General features: G+C 40.1%; 2 protein-coding genes across 4 annotated transcripts; both read left to right on the forward strand.

The window, feature by feature from the left end:
• The first annotated feature begins 36 nt into the window (after window positions 1-36).
• Window positions 37-7,025, forward strand: mknk1 (MAPK interacting serine/threonine kinase 1). 2 transcript variants are annotated; one of them, XM_004555044.5, is made up of 14 exons: window positions 51-214; window positions 832-885; window positions 1,360-1,462; window positions 1,585-1,683; window positions 1,761-1,858; window positions 2,026-2,105; window positions 2,214-2,287; window positions 2,400-2,504; window positions 2,598-2,653; window positions 2,749-2,844; window positions 2,962-3,156; window positions 3,969-4,133; window positions 4,255-4,298; window positions 4,623-7,025. In XM_004555044.5, the coding sequence occupies exons 2-14, from the start codon at window positions 841-843 to the stop codon at window positions 4,840-4,842; spliced, it is 1,380 nt and encodes a 459-aa protein (XP_004555101.1). In that variant the 5' UTR covers window positions 51-214; window positions 832-840; the 3' UTR covers window positions 4,843-7,025. The 2 variants fall into 2 exon arrangements, with proteins under 2 accessions (XP_004555102.1, XP_004555101.1); XM_004555045.5 differs by lacking the exon at window positions 4,255-4,298 and having other exon boundaries at window positions 37-214.
• Window positions 7,026-7,582: 557 nt separating this feature from the next.
• Window positions 7,583-10,450, forward strand: LOC143414999 (transmembrane protein 275-like). 2 transcript variants are annotated; one of them, XM_076880259.1, is made up of 2 exons: window positions 7,583-7,679; window positions 8,065-10,450. In XM_076880259.1, the coding sequence occupies exon 2, from the start codon at window positions 8,106-8,108 to the stop codon at window positions 8,673-8,675; it is 570 nt and encodes a 189-aa protein (XP_076736374.1). In that variant the 5' UTR covers window positions 7,583-7,679; window positions 8,065-8,105; the 3' UTR covers window positions 8,676-10,450. The 2 variants fall into 2 exon arrangements, with proteins under 2 accessions (XP_076736374.1, XP_076736375.1); XM_076880260.1 differs by having other exon boundaries at window positions 8,084-10,450.
• Window positions 10,451-14,080: the final 3,630 nt, after the last annotated feature.

Genomic DNA, 14,080 nt, shown 5'->3' on the forward strand with positions numbered 1-14,080 from the left:
CTGCCAAGTGACGTTGCATCAGTGCGGTCACGCTACCAATGGGAGAGGAGTTAATCCGGAAAGGGGCGGGGCAAACGTCTGCTCTCGCGTTTTCCCGCCCGGTACGTCATCAGCTGTTTGGACTGATTGATAACAGAAAGCAATGGGAACTTACATCAGCTGTCACAGGCTTTGACTGCAGGGATTTGGCTGGCGTGGAGTCCACGTTTGAAGGGTTTGTTGCATTTGTGGTTTTATTTTAACGTCGCTTAAACAGTCTCTGAATACAGTTAGAAACTGGTCATGTAAATCGGTTTAGCAAGCTATCTGAGTTCTTTCTTGCTAGCTGGGGCTAACAACAGCTATAGTAGGCAGCCACCGCTAGCTCTGGCTTTTGTAATGCCGTAATGATCTTTTATACAGAATTCCCTCCTGGTAACTAGGACAACGTTGCTAATGTTAAGTAATTATCTAAGTGGACGTTGTTGGCTGTCCGTACACATATTTATTAACTTCAGTATCGATACAAACTGCTGGTATAACTCCATTAGCTAACAGCTAATTATCAGTTTTGTGTTTTTCTAACCGAAACATAACATTTAACTAGTATGAACTAACTAATTCAATAAACTTTGCTGTAAGTGAATATTCTGCGGTCATGTAGATGAACAGTAACCGCAAACTCAGAGCGATACACAATGTAATACCAAAGAATGAAAGAAAGAGGAAACTGGAACACATAAGCTAACGCTGGGCGGTGTCTTCTCCATTGCTCTAGCCTTTTGCCTCATCACTGCATTGTATTTAGTTGTTACGTATGTTTACGTGACTAACTATATTTGTATGTGGCAGTTGGCAGATATGGTGAGGCACGGCGTGATGACGGAGTTCCAGCCCTCCCTCCAGGTGATCTACTCTATGATTAGTGGTGATTACAAAAGCTGACTTCCTGAAACATGTCTGATAAGATAAAAGGACCAGAAAATGGTGCACAGTAGTTTCATCAAAGCACTGTGCCCTGTTGTTTGAATGTTTCTGGTAAAGTTCAGATAAGGCCTGTCACGGAGTTTCCAGTATTATCATATTGATCACTGTTTTGGCAGACTGCCATAGGTGGTTGAAATGATCAAAGTAGTGGTGATGCATCCCTATAACTGCAGTTAGTCATTTTACAGTTGCAAGCCTATGATATGTACAGAACATTTTATTATATTATGGATTAGTGTTTATTTTTAGTATTTATTACCAAGGCCAAATTAAAATTTTCCTTTTTTGCTTTTTTCATTTGCTTTTTCTCTACTGTACCAACATTGATCACTGGCTGATTTTGCACTATTCCCTCCCCCTGTCCCCCCCGTATGGCCTCCTTCTCTGTAACAGGGTAACTCCCTTGCTTTGGGCCAAGTAGGGCAAAACTGTGGGAGCATTCAGGAGAACCGAAATACCTCAGAGGAAAGACAGAATCTTTCCCAAGACCCAGCAGGTACAAATGCTTTACTTTTCCTAGCATTTCTATAGCTTTGTAAACTTTACAAAGCGAGAGCACTGTGCAAAAAAATTGCAATGTTTTAATTTGTGTGTATGGATTCATTTCTGCCTCTACAGAGTGTGAAAAAAGCCAGCCAGTGAACATCCCAGATACAGGTAAACGAAAGAAGAAGAAAAGAACTAGAGCGACAGACAGCTCCACTGGCACTTTTGATGGTAAGTAGGCTAAAACTGAAACACATGCAGTACGTGTGAAAGCAGGAAAATTGACCAACACTTCATATTTTCTTCAGATCTCTACAAATTGACTCATGAGGTGCTCGGCCAGGGAGCATATGCTAAAGTTCAAGGATGTATCAGCCTGCAGAATGGACATGAGTATGCCGTGAAGGTAAGTAGGGACAGTTTTGCCAAATTTAAATGTCATTTGAACAGGTTGGGTTGCTCTTTAATGGCAACATTTTCTTTAAAGCTGTACTGCATTTTTTTTTTTTTTTTTTTTATTAAAGTCAATCAAAATGTCCATTGAATCACAATTTCTGCTGCTCGCCTTCATAGATCATAGAAAAGAGTGCAGGACACAGCCGCAGCAGAGTCTTTCGAGAAGTGGAGACTCTTTATCAGTGTCAAGGAAATAAGTGAGTTGATTTTTGTCTGATTAATATTTTAAAAAAAAAAATGAGAGAGAAAAGAAAACTTATCCAGAATAAAAACAATTCTGATCACCTAAACATATCGTTGTCCAGGAATATTTTGGAATTGATTGAATTCTTTGAGGACAACAACTGCTTTTATTTGGTATTTGAAAAGCTGCGTGGTGGTAAGTGTGAATAATTAACACAACAGTTATGTAATGCAAACAGAGCTGTTGCCAGATGGCTCATTATGAGCGCACAAATATACCCGTGAGTGATCCTCTTCTCTTTCTGCAGGTTCTATTCTTACACATATCCAAAACCGAAAGCACTTTGATGAACTGGAGGCTAGTAAGGTAGTGAAAGATATTGCCCAAGCTCTCGACTTTTTACACACAAAAGGTAGGTCAAAATTCAAGCAGGTGTTCTGCTGAAATCCAAAGGAAATAGAGGTTTTGTTTTTGAGTGTAAAGGTGACAGTGTTTTTGTTTGCAGGCATTGCCCATAGAGACCTTAAGCTAGAAAACATACTCTGTGAATACACTGATCAGGTAATTGGCATTTAATGAGTTGAGAAAGGCATTAATTATCCCTTAAGGTTTATAATTTAACAACATAATCATATATTTACTCTCTTTCTACTTAGGTGTCGCCAGTAAAGATCTGTGACTTTGATCTAGGAAGTGGAGTAAAGCTCAGCAGTGCCTGTACACCCATAACAACCCCAGAGCTCACAACACCAGTAAGTGTCTAATTCTAAATTGTTGGCCAAGTATAGACACATAATATTGTCCAATTAACTAATAAGGGATTACACTGACTTACCTCTTCTTTGCTTTTGATCTTTGCCCTCTCTCAGTGTGGCTCGGCAGAGTACATGGCTCCAGAAGTAGTCGAGGTGTTCACTGATGAGGCCTCCTTCTACGACAAACGCTGCGATCTGTGGAGCCTCGGGGTCATCCTCTACATCTTACTGAGTGGCAGCCCACCCTTCACAGGACACTGTGGCTCTGACTGTGGCTGGGATCGGGGAGAAAGATGCAGAACATGCCAGGTATGCCCCCTCCAATCAGCACTGTTGTTTAGCATCCATCCCATGGATAATTGCTCAGCTCAGCAGTGTTTGCACCAGAGATTCACTGTGTGTCCCCGCTTATCATTCTGAAATGAAGACATTATAAATAATATAAAACTACAGACTAGAGGTCTTAAAAGAACACATGATTTGTCCATGGTAGACAGTTCAAATAAAGTAACTAAAAAATTTTCTTTTTTTGCTGTATACTGGCTTAATTAAGAAACATAATTAGTAATGTAGGTAAAGTTAGGCTTAGATGTAGGTTGAAATCTCTTTTTAAAAAAAAAAAAAAAAAAAAAGAGAAAAGCCGATGTATAGGAGCACTACGGCTGATTTGGCTTTAGCTGTTGACCCATATGTCAAATGCTCTTATGTGAATTATTCAGAAAAGCCAAACACTTTCAGTACAGTTTGGGGTTTTGTTTTTTTGTTTTGTAGTAGAGTATTAGGGCTGAGAAGAAATGGGAAGAGGTTCTGTAGATTTACCAGGGAAAACCTTGTTTTAGCTTTCACTTCATCTAGATGGATGTCGTCGGTTCTTCTTCCATTATCTTGGCTTGAGCGGAGTTTTGGTTTGGTTTATTGAATTTTGTGCTGCTTGGAGAAAAAGCTCACTTTTGTAAAGAAGGTGTGAGGTCTGAATTTATAATGCACAACAGAATGACAACACCATTACAAAAATGAATGCAGCACAATAATGCAGCGTGCGTGCGCGCGCGTGTGTGTGTGTGTGTGTGTGTGTAAATGGCATGTACTTATCAGCAGGTTATTTGATCTTCTCCCCTCAGAGTCACCTGTTTGAGAGCATCCAGCAGGGCAAATATGAATTTCCAGACAAGGACTGGGCCCACATCACAGTGGGTGCCAAGGACCTCATATCAAAGCTGTTGGTTCGGGACGCCACTCTGCGCCTCAGTGCTGCTCAGGTCCTCAAGCACCCTTGGGTGCAGGGGGTGGGTATAATTACATTTGAGCACTACTTGTCTAATGTTAGACAGCTGGAATTATTGTCCTTATTTTCCAGCTGTGAGTTTTTTTTTTCTTTCTTTCTTTTATTTATTTATTTTTTTCCAGAATGCTCCAGAGAGAGGTCTTCCAACTCCTCGTGTTCTGCAGAGGTCTGTCTTTATTTTAGCTCCGTTTCTGTGGTTGAAGTAGAATCAGACCTTTAGTGTTTGTGGTTTTTCATAGGAAACTAGAGTTTCTGCACATACCTTTGTTTATGAACAACTTTTTTTTTTTAATTTTGAGAACAATTTCAGGTTCTCTCTGCTTCAAGATGGTTTTTGTTTTTGTTTTTTTGTTTTTTAAGATGGAAAATATTGGGATAGATGAAACAAGGATCTAGGATACTTTATTCTAATCACATTATTAAAGTGAGAAGTGGCAGAAATGTGCTTAGATGTCTCTCATATCTTTTTCTGCCTTCTTTCTTGTTCTAGGAACAGCAGCACCAAAGATCTGACCCAGTTTGCAGCAGAAGCCATCGCCTTCAACCGGCAGCTATCCCAGCACGAGGAGCAGCGGGAGGACGTCGGAGCCATCGTTTGCTCCATGAGGCTTTCTCCTCCTTCTAACTCCAGGCTGGCTCGCAGACGGGCACAGTCCAGTGCTCTCCGGCACGGAGACTTTGCACCCACTTCAGATGACGCCACAGCCTGAGGGTCCTTAACCTCCTTATCGTGTTATCTGAATAATTTTAGTTACCTCCTGTGTGGATTTTTATTTTTATAGGGAGCCTTGTAGGATTGGTCACACAGTATGGAAAGTGTCTCTGTTGTTGAAAGTCCTCTCCTTGGCCAGTAGTCTTATCAGTGAGAGTTTGAACATCAAGTGCGCAGTTAAACCTCAGCTTCTGCCTACTAATAGAAAACAGTAAAACTTCCAGGATTTGGCCAGGAGTTACTTTAAGCTGATGAGTATTTTTAACAAAGGTTTGATTTTCTTTCAGAACAACTTTGGCTTTAAGAAATTTATGTATTGTCTTCACAGGTTGGGTTAGTCATCGTTACCCAAAACACCAGAAACTGCTCTCAGTGCCAGCAGTTTTTACTAAAATACATATCAACACCAAAAACAGCATTTTAAGAATCAGGACAGCTACGCAGCAGCAGCTGCTGCTTTAATGCAATATCGTCTTATAGGTAGATTTTATTTTATTTTATTACTTGTTTTTCCAGCTGTGAATTAGTTATTTTATTTGAAAGCTTTTTAGTGACTAAAGAAAAGGGATTTTTTTTGTTGCTTTTTTAAAGCATGTTTTCTTTTCTTTTTTTTTTTTTTTATATGATTTTTATGTGTGAATGTATGTGATTTAAGTGATAAAAACAGACAACACTTAGAGGAGTCTGAGGGTTAAACAGGGCCTTTCCCCTGTTTTACCTGTTGACTCTTTTGTCGAGCTGTGTCTTCATGACTACCTGAGAGTGTGGCTGGAGGTTGCAGAAACTCATGGAGTGAGACTGGATCTTAAAGTTTTTTTTCTTCATGTCAATACAAGCTACCTGCAGCACTGATGTACTTTAAAATAAATATCTTATTTAGTTTGCCCAGAATGGGAGGTTCTTGTGTTTTTAAAGCTTCACCAATGATATGAATTTGACACTTAAAAATAGTATTTATCTTTTCAGCGCTTTTGCTATAACTTCTCGTTGGAGGTCATGTTTGGTGTTGTGATGCAGATTATTCCAAGAGGTTTTGCTTAATTTCTTATTGTCTTAGTGATCTTATATATATATTTTTTAAGTCTAAATTACTTGAAATGTGAAAATTGCATTTGTTTTAAGTTTTATGCAGTTCATGAGACTTAAAGCTGAACTGTGGGACTTTTATATATAATGTTAATGTGTGCACACAAAGATTATTCACCCTATGAGCAGCAGGTATGGTCTCTGTATTTTGTAGTGTTCCTGATTCCTGGGCTGGCTCGCTGGCTTAGATCAACCAGCAGTGACTGGGTTTGCCAGTCCTCAAAAGAGCTGCAGCTAAAGCAAATGGTGTGGCTTAAAAAAGTAGAACGGGACTGAGCGAGATCGTTTGCTGCTTCAGATAAGTGTCACTGGGAGGGAAAGCGGTTGACAGCGAGTAGAAACGTTTAGCGGTGGATAAGCCTTTCCTTGTTCTAGATTTGCATCACAAGCACTTGTTGATGGTATCTGTGTAATCTACCTGTTACAAGCCCTGCATGGCTGGTTTAAAGGGATGAGAGAATAGTTTATGTTACACTAGTGAGATACGTGATTCCATTCTGTGAAGTGAGTTTATAAAACTGTTAAATATTTTTTTAATCGTCCCTGTTTTGATTTTGTCTGTGCCAATGGAAACTGTTATGGATGAACTGAGAATTCTTTGATATTTTCTGATTTTTGATTTTGTTTTTAGAAGAAGCTACTTTTTCTTTATGTTGTCTTATAATTTAGACTGTCTGTGTTTGAATGGGATCTCCAAAGACTCCTGTTTATCGTACCTTACAAAGTTTATGTGCCAGTGCCAACTCATTCCCTTATTTCACACTGTTGCCATGGACAACCCATCCCTATAGCAACTAAGGGCCTTCATAGGCTGGCATGAATTGATGGAGATTTGCTCAGAATGAATACACATGTTAGGAAACGACTGCTTGCTATGATAAAGCCCCCACACTAGTATGATTCATAAAAGAAGCTGTTTGTTTCCCTCCGTCTACTTGAGATGGCCTAGAATGAGATGCAGTAATTGGTATGCGATTATAGAGTCGCTCTGAAATGTGTCAAAGCTCATATGGGGTCCTATGCATAAAGCTCTCATGTGTAGAGCGTGTTTTCACTGGCATGTTGTGTTCTCAATAAAAAGCTCTTCTTGTCTAAGCTGTGTTACATCAAGACAATATTACTGTGTTGTGCACTCAAAGGTCTCGTTCACAAGACGTGAGCAAATGGATTTTTGTTTTCACTGCAGCAGATGTGCTTTAGTTTACAAAGATTTATTTCAGTCAGGAGTGATAAATGGTAACAACTCATTGTTTTGGACTAAACAGCTGAGGAGGGGACAGGAGATGGTGAATAACCTCTACGCACACTGGTAAGAAACAGAGGCCGTGTCCTTGCTGAGACTTCTTTGAAAAGCAAAGGAGAAAGAGGAGCGAGGCCATAGTCTCGAGCCTTTTTTCTTTTTTGCACTTTAATAACCCAGGTTTCACAAACTTTTCCCATCATTAGATTTAAGGAAATAAACATCAGATAGATGTAGGAGTGCAGTGGTGTGTGTGTTTCCACTTTTCCCGAGAGCACCTTTAATGTGACACGTTAGAAGCTTAAGCACTTCAGAGGGTGATGGCTGTGATTGGGCTGTTTGTTTGAAGCAGCTCCACAGCGCAGCCAGTGGCCGATATTAAGCAGTGCATCAGCTGCAGATCACTCCGCTGCTCACCTGCAGGAGGAGCAGATCACACCCGCCGCTCCTGTGCAACATGACACACGGACAAAGCGCCCAAACGGCCAGAGTCATGTGTCCGATGTAAGGTAAGCGACACAGAATGGTGCAGAGAAATTTTGCAGCAAGTGTTGCTTTCAGGTTTGTGTGTGTGTCTGTGGACCATCGGCGAGAGAACAAGACTGTTTTTATATTTGCAGATTCTCACTTGGCATTATCAGCGTTGTTGCCTTCGATGAATTGTATTCGCGCTTTAATGTTGTTGAGGTTTAAAGTCTCATAACTAATGCGTTTAATTGGACGGGAATGCTCACAGTTTTTTAACAGCTAAGAAATTACTTTGGAAGAAAAAAAAGTTGCCAGAGTTCAAAATCAGAAGAATGAAAAGTCTTTAAAACATTTGCACTGCTTCTAAAATGTGTCATGTTACTTTTCAGCCTCTCTTTCTAAAGAGATCAAATGATCTATTTTCAGCCATTTGTCTGATCAACAGCTTCTCTGAGCTCTCCTGAGACATGGTGCTACCTGAAAAAAACTCCAGTTCATCTGCTCCCAAGAAGACCCCCGAGCAGCATGCTCCGAGGCACCAGAGCATGCCCTCTCCAGCCCTGTGCTGCGCCTGTGGGCTGTGCATCATGCTGGCTGGCATCAACATCACCCTGGTGGGAGCTTTTGCGTTTGGTACCTTTATCCCTACAAGCAATCCTCCCATCTTCATTGGGCCTCTTCTTTTACTCATAGCGCTGGCTTTCTTTACAGCCTGCTGTGTCATCAGCAGGAGACCTCAAGCCCACACTGCCCATAAGGCCAAAGGAGGTGAGAAATGGGCGCTGATGAGGATGGGGGCAGTTGCTTTTGAGATGGAGACGAGCGAGCACACGCTTCAGGACACGACAGCTGTCCAGCTCAGCCCCACCAACTCCCCTAGCTCATCTCACAAATCCAGCTCCATCCAAGGGGAAGCCACTGCCCTGCCTTCCTGTCAGGATGAAGCCACTGAGCAGCACACAGAGACCTGTGGCACTGGTGTTACTGGAGATAAACCCACTCTGAGCTCTGACTCCCGGGAGAGCACTTCCACATAGATCAGATCACTACATAGCGTGGACTTTGTTCTGTTTACACTGTCTGGCGTGACTGCAAGGATTAATTGCTACTATAAGTTATAAGCTAAGTCGTACTTTATTCATGCCAAAGTTGGTAAACTCAAATAACACATGACTTAAGTAACTAGAATGATGGCGTGGTAATATGATACAAGAGCGAAAAGGCCTGCAGACTCAGCCTGTGAGCGTAAATGTATTGTGCAAACTCCCTGATAATTATTCCGTGTGTTTCAGGAAGTTGTACTTTTACTGCCCTGTCCCAGGATGTACATTATCTTTCCAGGAAATGAAACAGGGAAGGAGATGATACTGTAATCCAAGTGCCTGTGTTATGTAGTTCTTGTTGTAGAACACATCTAGTGATTGTGTATTCATTGTGTATTCGTTTCCTATGGATTGATTTTGGTTAGTGTTTGCCACCTTTGTGAAGGAGGATCAGTGCAGTTATAAAAGCCGGGTGAATGCAGTCACAGCTTTTCTACACACTTCAACATAACTTTTCTTTCTTCTTCTTATTTCCTGCACCAGCTGCTTTGAGTGATGGTGTAACCTTGAGCTGTGCTAAAATAGATTCAGGAGTGTTTTGTGAATTTCTCTACTTGTGTTGTCGTGCATGATTACTACAGGTGCTAATACATGCTTGGGACCCCTGTATATTTTATAAATATAGATACACTATATACTTCTGTTCAAGTTAAGAGTTATCTATTCAGACAGCTCACTAAAACTATTAAGGATGCTATCTTGAGCAAATTATAATAATAATACTTCTACTGACCCCCTTTGTGAAGAATACACAGAAACAAAGCCACTGGAACTGTCAGGCTAAATGAGAAGATGCACAGGCTGTGATGATAAGTCATTTGTTATCTGAGTAACCCCAGCAGGGACTGTACAAACGGCTACGTTGCCCATCATTTGGCGTCTGACCCAACAGCTGCTGGCAAATGCGAAAGCCCTGTTTACTCATCGTTTTACATCAGCTGTCCTCAAACACAGCGTGTTCCCCTCACACAATCAAACCACGGAAAAGATAACACGGTGGCCAACGCCCACTGTTATTGCAGTGTTTTTTGAGTGGATACAGGCAGGCTGTGTGGGTGTCTGTAGTTATTCAATGACTCGTTTCTGTAAAGAAGGTGACATGTCTTGGCAACCTCAGCTCAACTAGTAATGAGGTCATGCTGCTCTGAAGAATGGCACAGCGGGATTAATTTAGCGCAGGGCTGGGTTTAACTCAGCAAAGGTTAATGTAACTGAGCAATTTTTATCTAAAAAAAATACTTCCATCCATTCATGCAGACTTGATCCTAACCCCACTATCATGGATGAGAGGTGCGCTAAACCCTGAACAAATCACCATTCCAAGGCACATCTGAACTTTTATCCATAGATATCATTTTCTTCTTTTGACTGGCCGCTTTAGGAATAGCTATAGCAGGTCATCTGCCTCCATCCCAGCCTAGCATCTCAGCCTCACCTCTCTACGTTCGTCTCCAAACCGCTGTCCCTCTGATATACTCATTTCTAATCTTGTCCATCCTGGTCACTTCAACAAAATACTTAGCATCTCTAACCCTAACCACCACCAGATAAGCCTCCTGTGTACCAAGTCTTACTCCCATTGTGTATAACCAGTTGCCCATCCCTGTTGCCAAGTGCTGGATCATAGTTGGTTGTCTGATTGTTGTTTTCTATCGAATACTGTAGTTTGTAACTTGCATAAAGCACCTTAAGGCAAGTGTTTTTGTGAATTTGTCCTATATAAATAAAATGTAATTGAATTGAACTACTCTCTTGCAGCTGCTTCTTTTTACCGTAAATGTGGAGTTTCTCTTTATATTTCCTTTTTGTTGTTATTAGAAAGGCTTGCAGGAGTGTGCATTTCCAGTTTGGTGCTCTGGTTTTATTCTCTCTGTTCAGGATCGAGGCATTTCTAAGCCCCGAGCCAGAGCGCAGTGTGCAGTAAATGGCAGACAACTTCCTGAGGCATGCTGGAACATGAAGGACGCTCTGAGGCTAAGCAATGACTGGAAATTTTCTCTGACCTGTGTTGTCACTGGGATCATAATAGTGGAAGTATTCCCACAGAAGCCTCCAGGAATAGGAATTATTTATTGTCTGTACTGGACACAGGTCAAGATCATCTCAAGGAGCACCCACTCCTGTCTAACACAAAGGGGGACGTTTGAGAGAAAATCAAGTAAAGCAGAAACAAAATGAGTTTTATTCATAAAAGCATACAATTAATTTTGTTAGAAAAAATGGAGCAATCGTGCCACAACTCTAAACTTTAAGAGTAACGCAAACTCAATAACCTATAAAGTAGCTTTAATCTATTCTAGTTGATCTGATGGTGATATATTATTTGTAAATTAACTGTCTTTGCAAAGCTATAAAAGGTTTGCAGCTACCTGTAAAACCTAATCATAAAAGTCAAGAATGACAGTTTGGGGTCTGTCAGCCACTGAAGTAAACCTTTTAATTGTTTTCACCAGAATATTACTTATGCACTGTAATGATGCATCATCATTAATAACAGTGTAATGCCCTATAAAGCAATATATCAGCCAACAGATGTATTTTAATTTTACTCGTGATACTTTCTGTTGATGATGATGTCTTTTTTCACAGAAAATGATCTCATGTCTCTCCTCCTCCACACAAGCACAGAACATCTTGACATTTACTTTTTCTTCTTTAATTCAAACATTAAACACTTTAATATTTATTTTCATATATTTTCTACACATCAACACACTGCTGCAGGAACATTGCTGTAAAGTATTTCCCTACCCAAAAAACCTACCACGGCTAGCATATTAAATAATAAAATCCAAATAAAAGTGAGTAATCGTCTCATCATCTTTCACCACATTAAATTGATGTCTGACAGTTTTTATCTCTGGACACAGAGATACAAGCAGAGTCTAGACAAAGTGGATACAATGAACCTAAAGAGCAGCAAGTTTGTTTAATTTGAGCAATGGTTCAAACTGAATGTTCGTTGCTTGATTCAAAGTTAAAATCAGCTTAAAAAGAGTTCGGCTCAGCCGGGAGATATATCTGATCTCATGACTCCACCCTGTGGATGAAAAGCAGTACCGTATATCACTGCTTTATAAACATGGGACAAAACTTATGAAAGTCTGAGCGATTTTTGTAACAATGCTTCTTGGTAATACATTTTTTACGGTTGAAAGAGTGTTTATTTCCACTTAAATATGCCCTCATATTTTTATATCGAACATCGAGTACCCATCAGCGCTGATAAATGCAGTAATGCAGATGCAATAATTACGTATATCCAATCTAAACCTAACATTATGGCCAGCAGCTGTACTGCGTGTAGTGATAAATTATCTGCTATTCTCTTCTTAGTAGTTACTCCAAGTCATGGGACGAACATTGCAGTACTACTGTGCCCAGACCCTGAATCTTTTGACTCATCGGTAAGTATTAAGTCTGTATAAAGCTTCTCCAAATAATTCTTTGCTATATACTAAACAAGTGATGGGACTTTCCTTTTATTGCATTTTGTATGTATAAGTCTACAGATGGCATAACAAACACCTAGATAACTAAAGGACTGTCGGACAGTTCTTTATATTATGTAAGCCAAGATGTTTTATATTTGAAACACACACAAAGTTGGTTCTGTGGGTTTCCAGCAATCTTGCAAGATGCCTTTGCAGGGTGAGTGTCACTATGCGCCGTTCACTGACCCAATATGTAAACATAGCTTTAAGTGTGCATTGAAATGTGTGTGTGTAGTGTGTAGTGTGTCACTGGTGAGTCTTGCAGTAATTAATAATTATAATGAATAATTATTACCTCGCGCTCTCCCATCCAAGTCTGTGACTGACTCAGTCTGATCATGTTGTCCTCGTTCGACTCCACCATCCGGGCCTTTCTGTGTGGTGTTTGCACGTTTCCTCTTGTGCTAGCTTATTGCAGTCGAAATCAGTTGGGTAAGGGTAACTGGTAATTCTAAAATGCGCACTGGTGTGAGTGCGAACGGTTATATGTGTTAGCCTTGCGACAGTCTGATGATTTGTGCAGGTGGGTGGATTATGTATTAAATTCAGTGTTCAGATTATCACCATAAAAAACAAAGAAAAACAAAAACGCTAATATGAATATCCCCAAATCAGATAACTGAGAAAAAGTATTTATTTCCTTTCTTGGCCTGTATAGGATGCAATGCTCTTTTAGGACACTAGAGGGCAGTATCGTCGTTCTCACCGTGTTTCTGAGCGCGATAATCATCCAAGGTACACTAACCTTTCTTTTTTCTTCTTCTTCTTCTGTTTTTGGAGGGGTGGGTGGTCAATCGGATTAATGTGGTGGTGAAGGACATTTAATTAGTAGCCTAATAAGTAAAATTTAACTCTAAAAAGTGTAAGAATTTGACGCTTTTTTAGTTTGTACCCCAGAAGAACATAATTAAAGTGTCCCCAACCTAGCAAAATGAATACCGCAGAATTAAGACAGTCTCGTTCTAATATTAACGTAATGGGCAAGTATGAATAAAAAAACAAATGTAAAACTGCACAGGTCCATGTTGCAGAAGTTTTAAACTGCACCTTTGCAGAAAATTTAAAATTTAAAGTCAGTATCATCCCCACAGAGTTTCTCTCCGCTTACTTTGAATCTAACAGTCTAACAGTGAAATTATTTTATAGCAGAAGTCAAATGTTTACATTTAACGCCTTCATCCGCATTTTTCATAGATTTCTTTTTGCATCTTTTTCTTGTGCCTCTTTGTGTGGAACAAAGTAATTCAGTACAAAACATGTTTGAGAGCTTGGATTTTAAAAGCATAACGGCATAATCTGCTAATTCACACGTGCTTAATGTGAAATAAAGAAAATGATCAAGCAAAAAAAAAAAAAAACCTTTAAGAACCAATAAATAAAAAGCGATAGGCTTTATTTTTAATTAAATACTCTATCCAACTGCTGATTTTTTTCTTTAATCAATATAGAATATTGTTATCATGGTAGTAACATAACGAACTTTTCATTACACCAGATGGGTGGTCACTGTTATTATTATTTTTTCTCACATTCACAGTGTGTGGACCACGAATGCACCACGGCCTCTATCTGTGCTTTCCTGTTGGTGGCTGTACTGCATCGTCCTTGGGCCTCCTGTGATCCTCCTGTGGCTCTGAACCACGTCCAGGTTGTCTCAGAGCTGCTGCCTGTAAAAATGCATTTCCCACAGGTAATACACTACATTCCCAGATAACAGGAAGCTAGAACAATAGCAAGGTTACCGTGTCTTTGCATCCTTCTGTGAACATAATCATCACCAGGTGAGTGACCCAGTGTGTCTCATACACACTGAACTTGTTACAGCTCATAAATAGTTTCCTCCTC

Source organism: Maylandia zebra, linkage group LG23 (genome assembly GCF_041146795.1).
Source record: "Maylandia zebra isolate NMK-2024a linkage group LG23, Mzebra_GT3a, whole genome shotgun sequence".
NCBI classification, from domain to species: Eukaryota; Metazoa; Chordata; class Actinopteri; order Cichliformes; family Cichlidae; genus Maylandia; species Maylandia zebra.

Bases quoted from the DNA above. Each gene is read 5' to 3' on its own strand.
- LOC143414999 (XM_076880259.1), top strand. From the start codon at position 8,106: ATGGTGCTACCTGAAAAAAACTCCAGTTCATCTGCTCCCAAGAAGACC.
- mknk1 (XM_004555044.5), top strand. From the start codon at position 841: ATGGTGAGGCACGGCGTGATGACGGAGTTCCAGCCCTCCCTCCAG. The intron at 1,684-1,760 runs GTAAGTAGGCTA...TATTTTCTTCAG, and splicing joins CTCCACTGGCACTTTTGATG to ATCTCTACAAATTGACTCAT. The intron at 3,157-3,968 runs GTATGCCCCCTC...TTCTCCCCTCAG, and splicing joins AAAGATGCAGAACATGCCAG to AGTCACCTGTTTGAGAGCAT.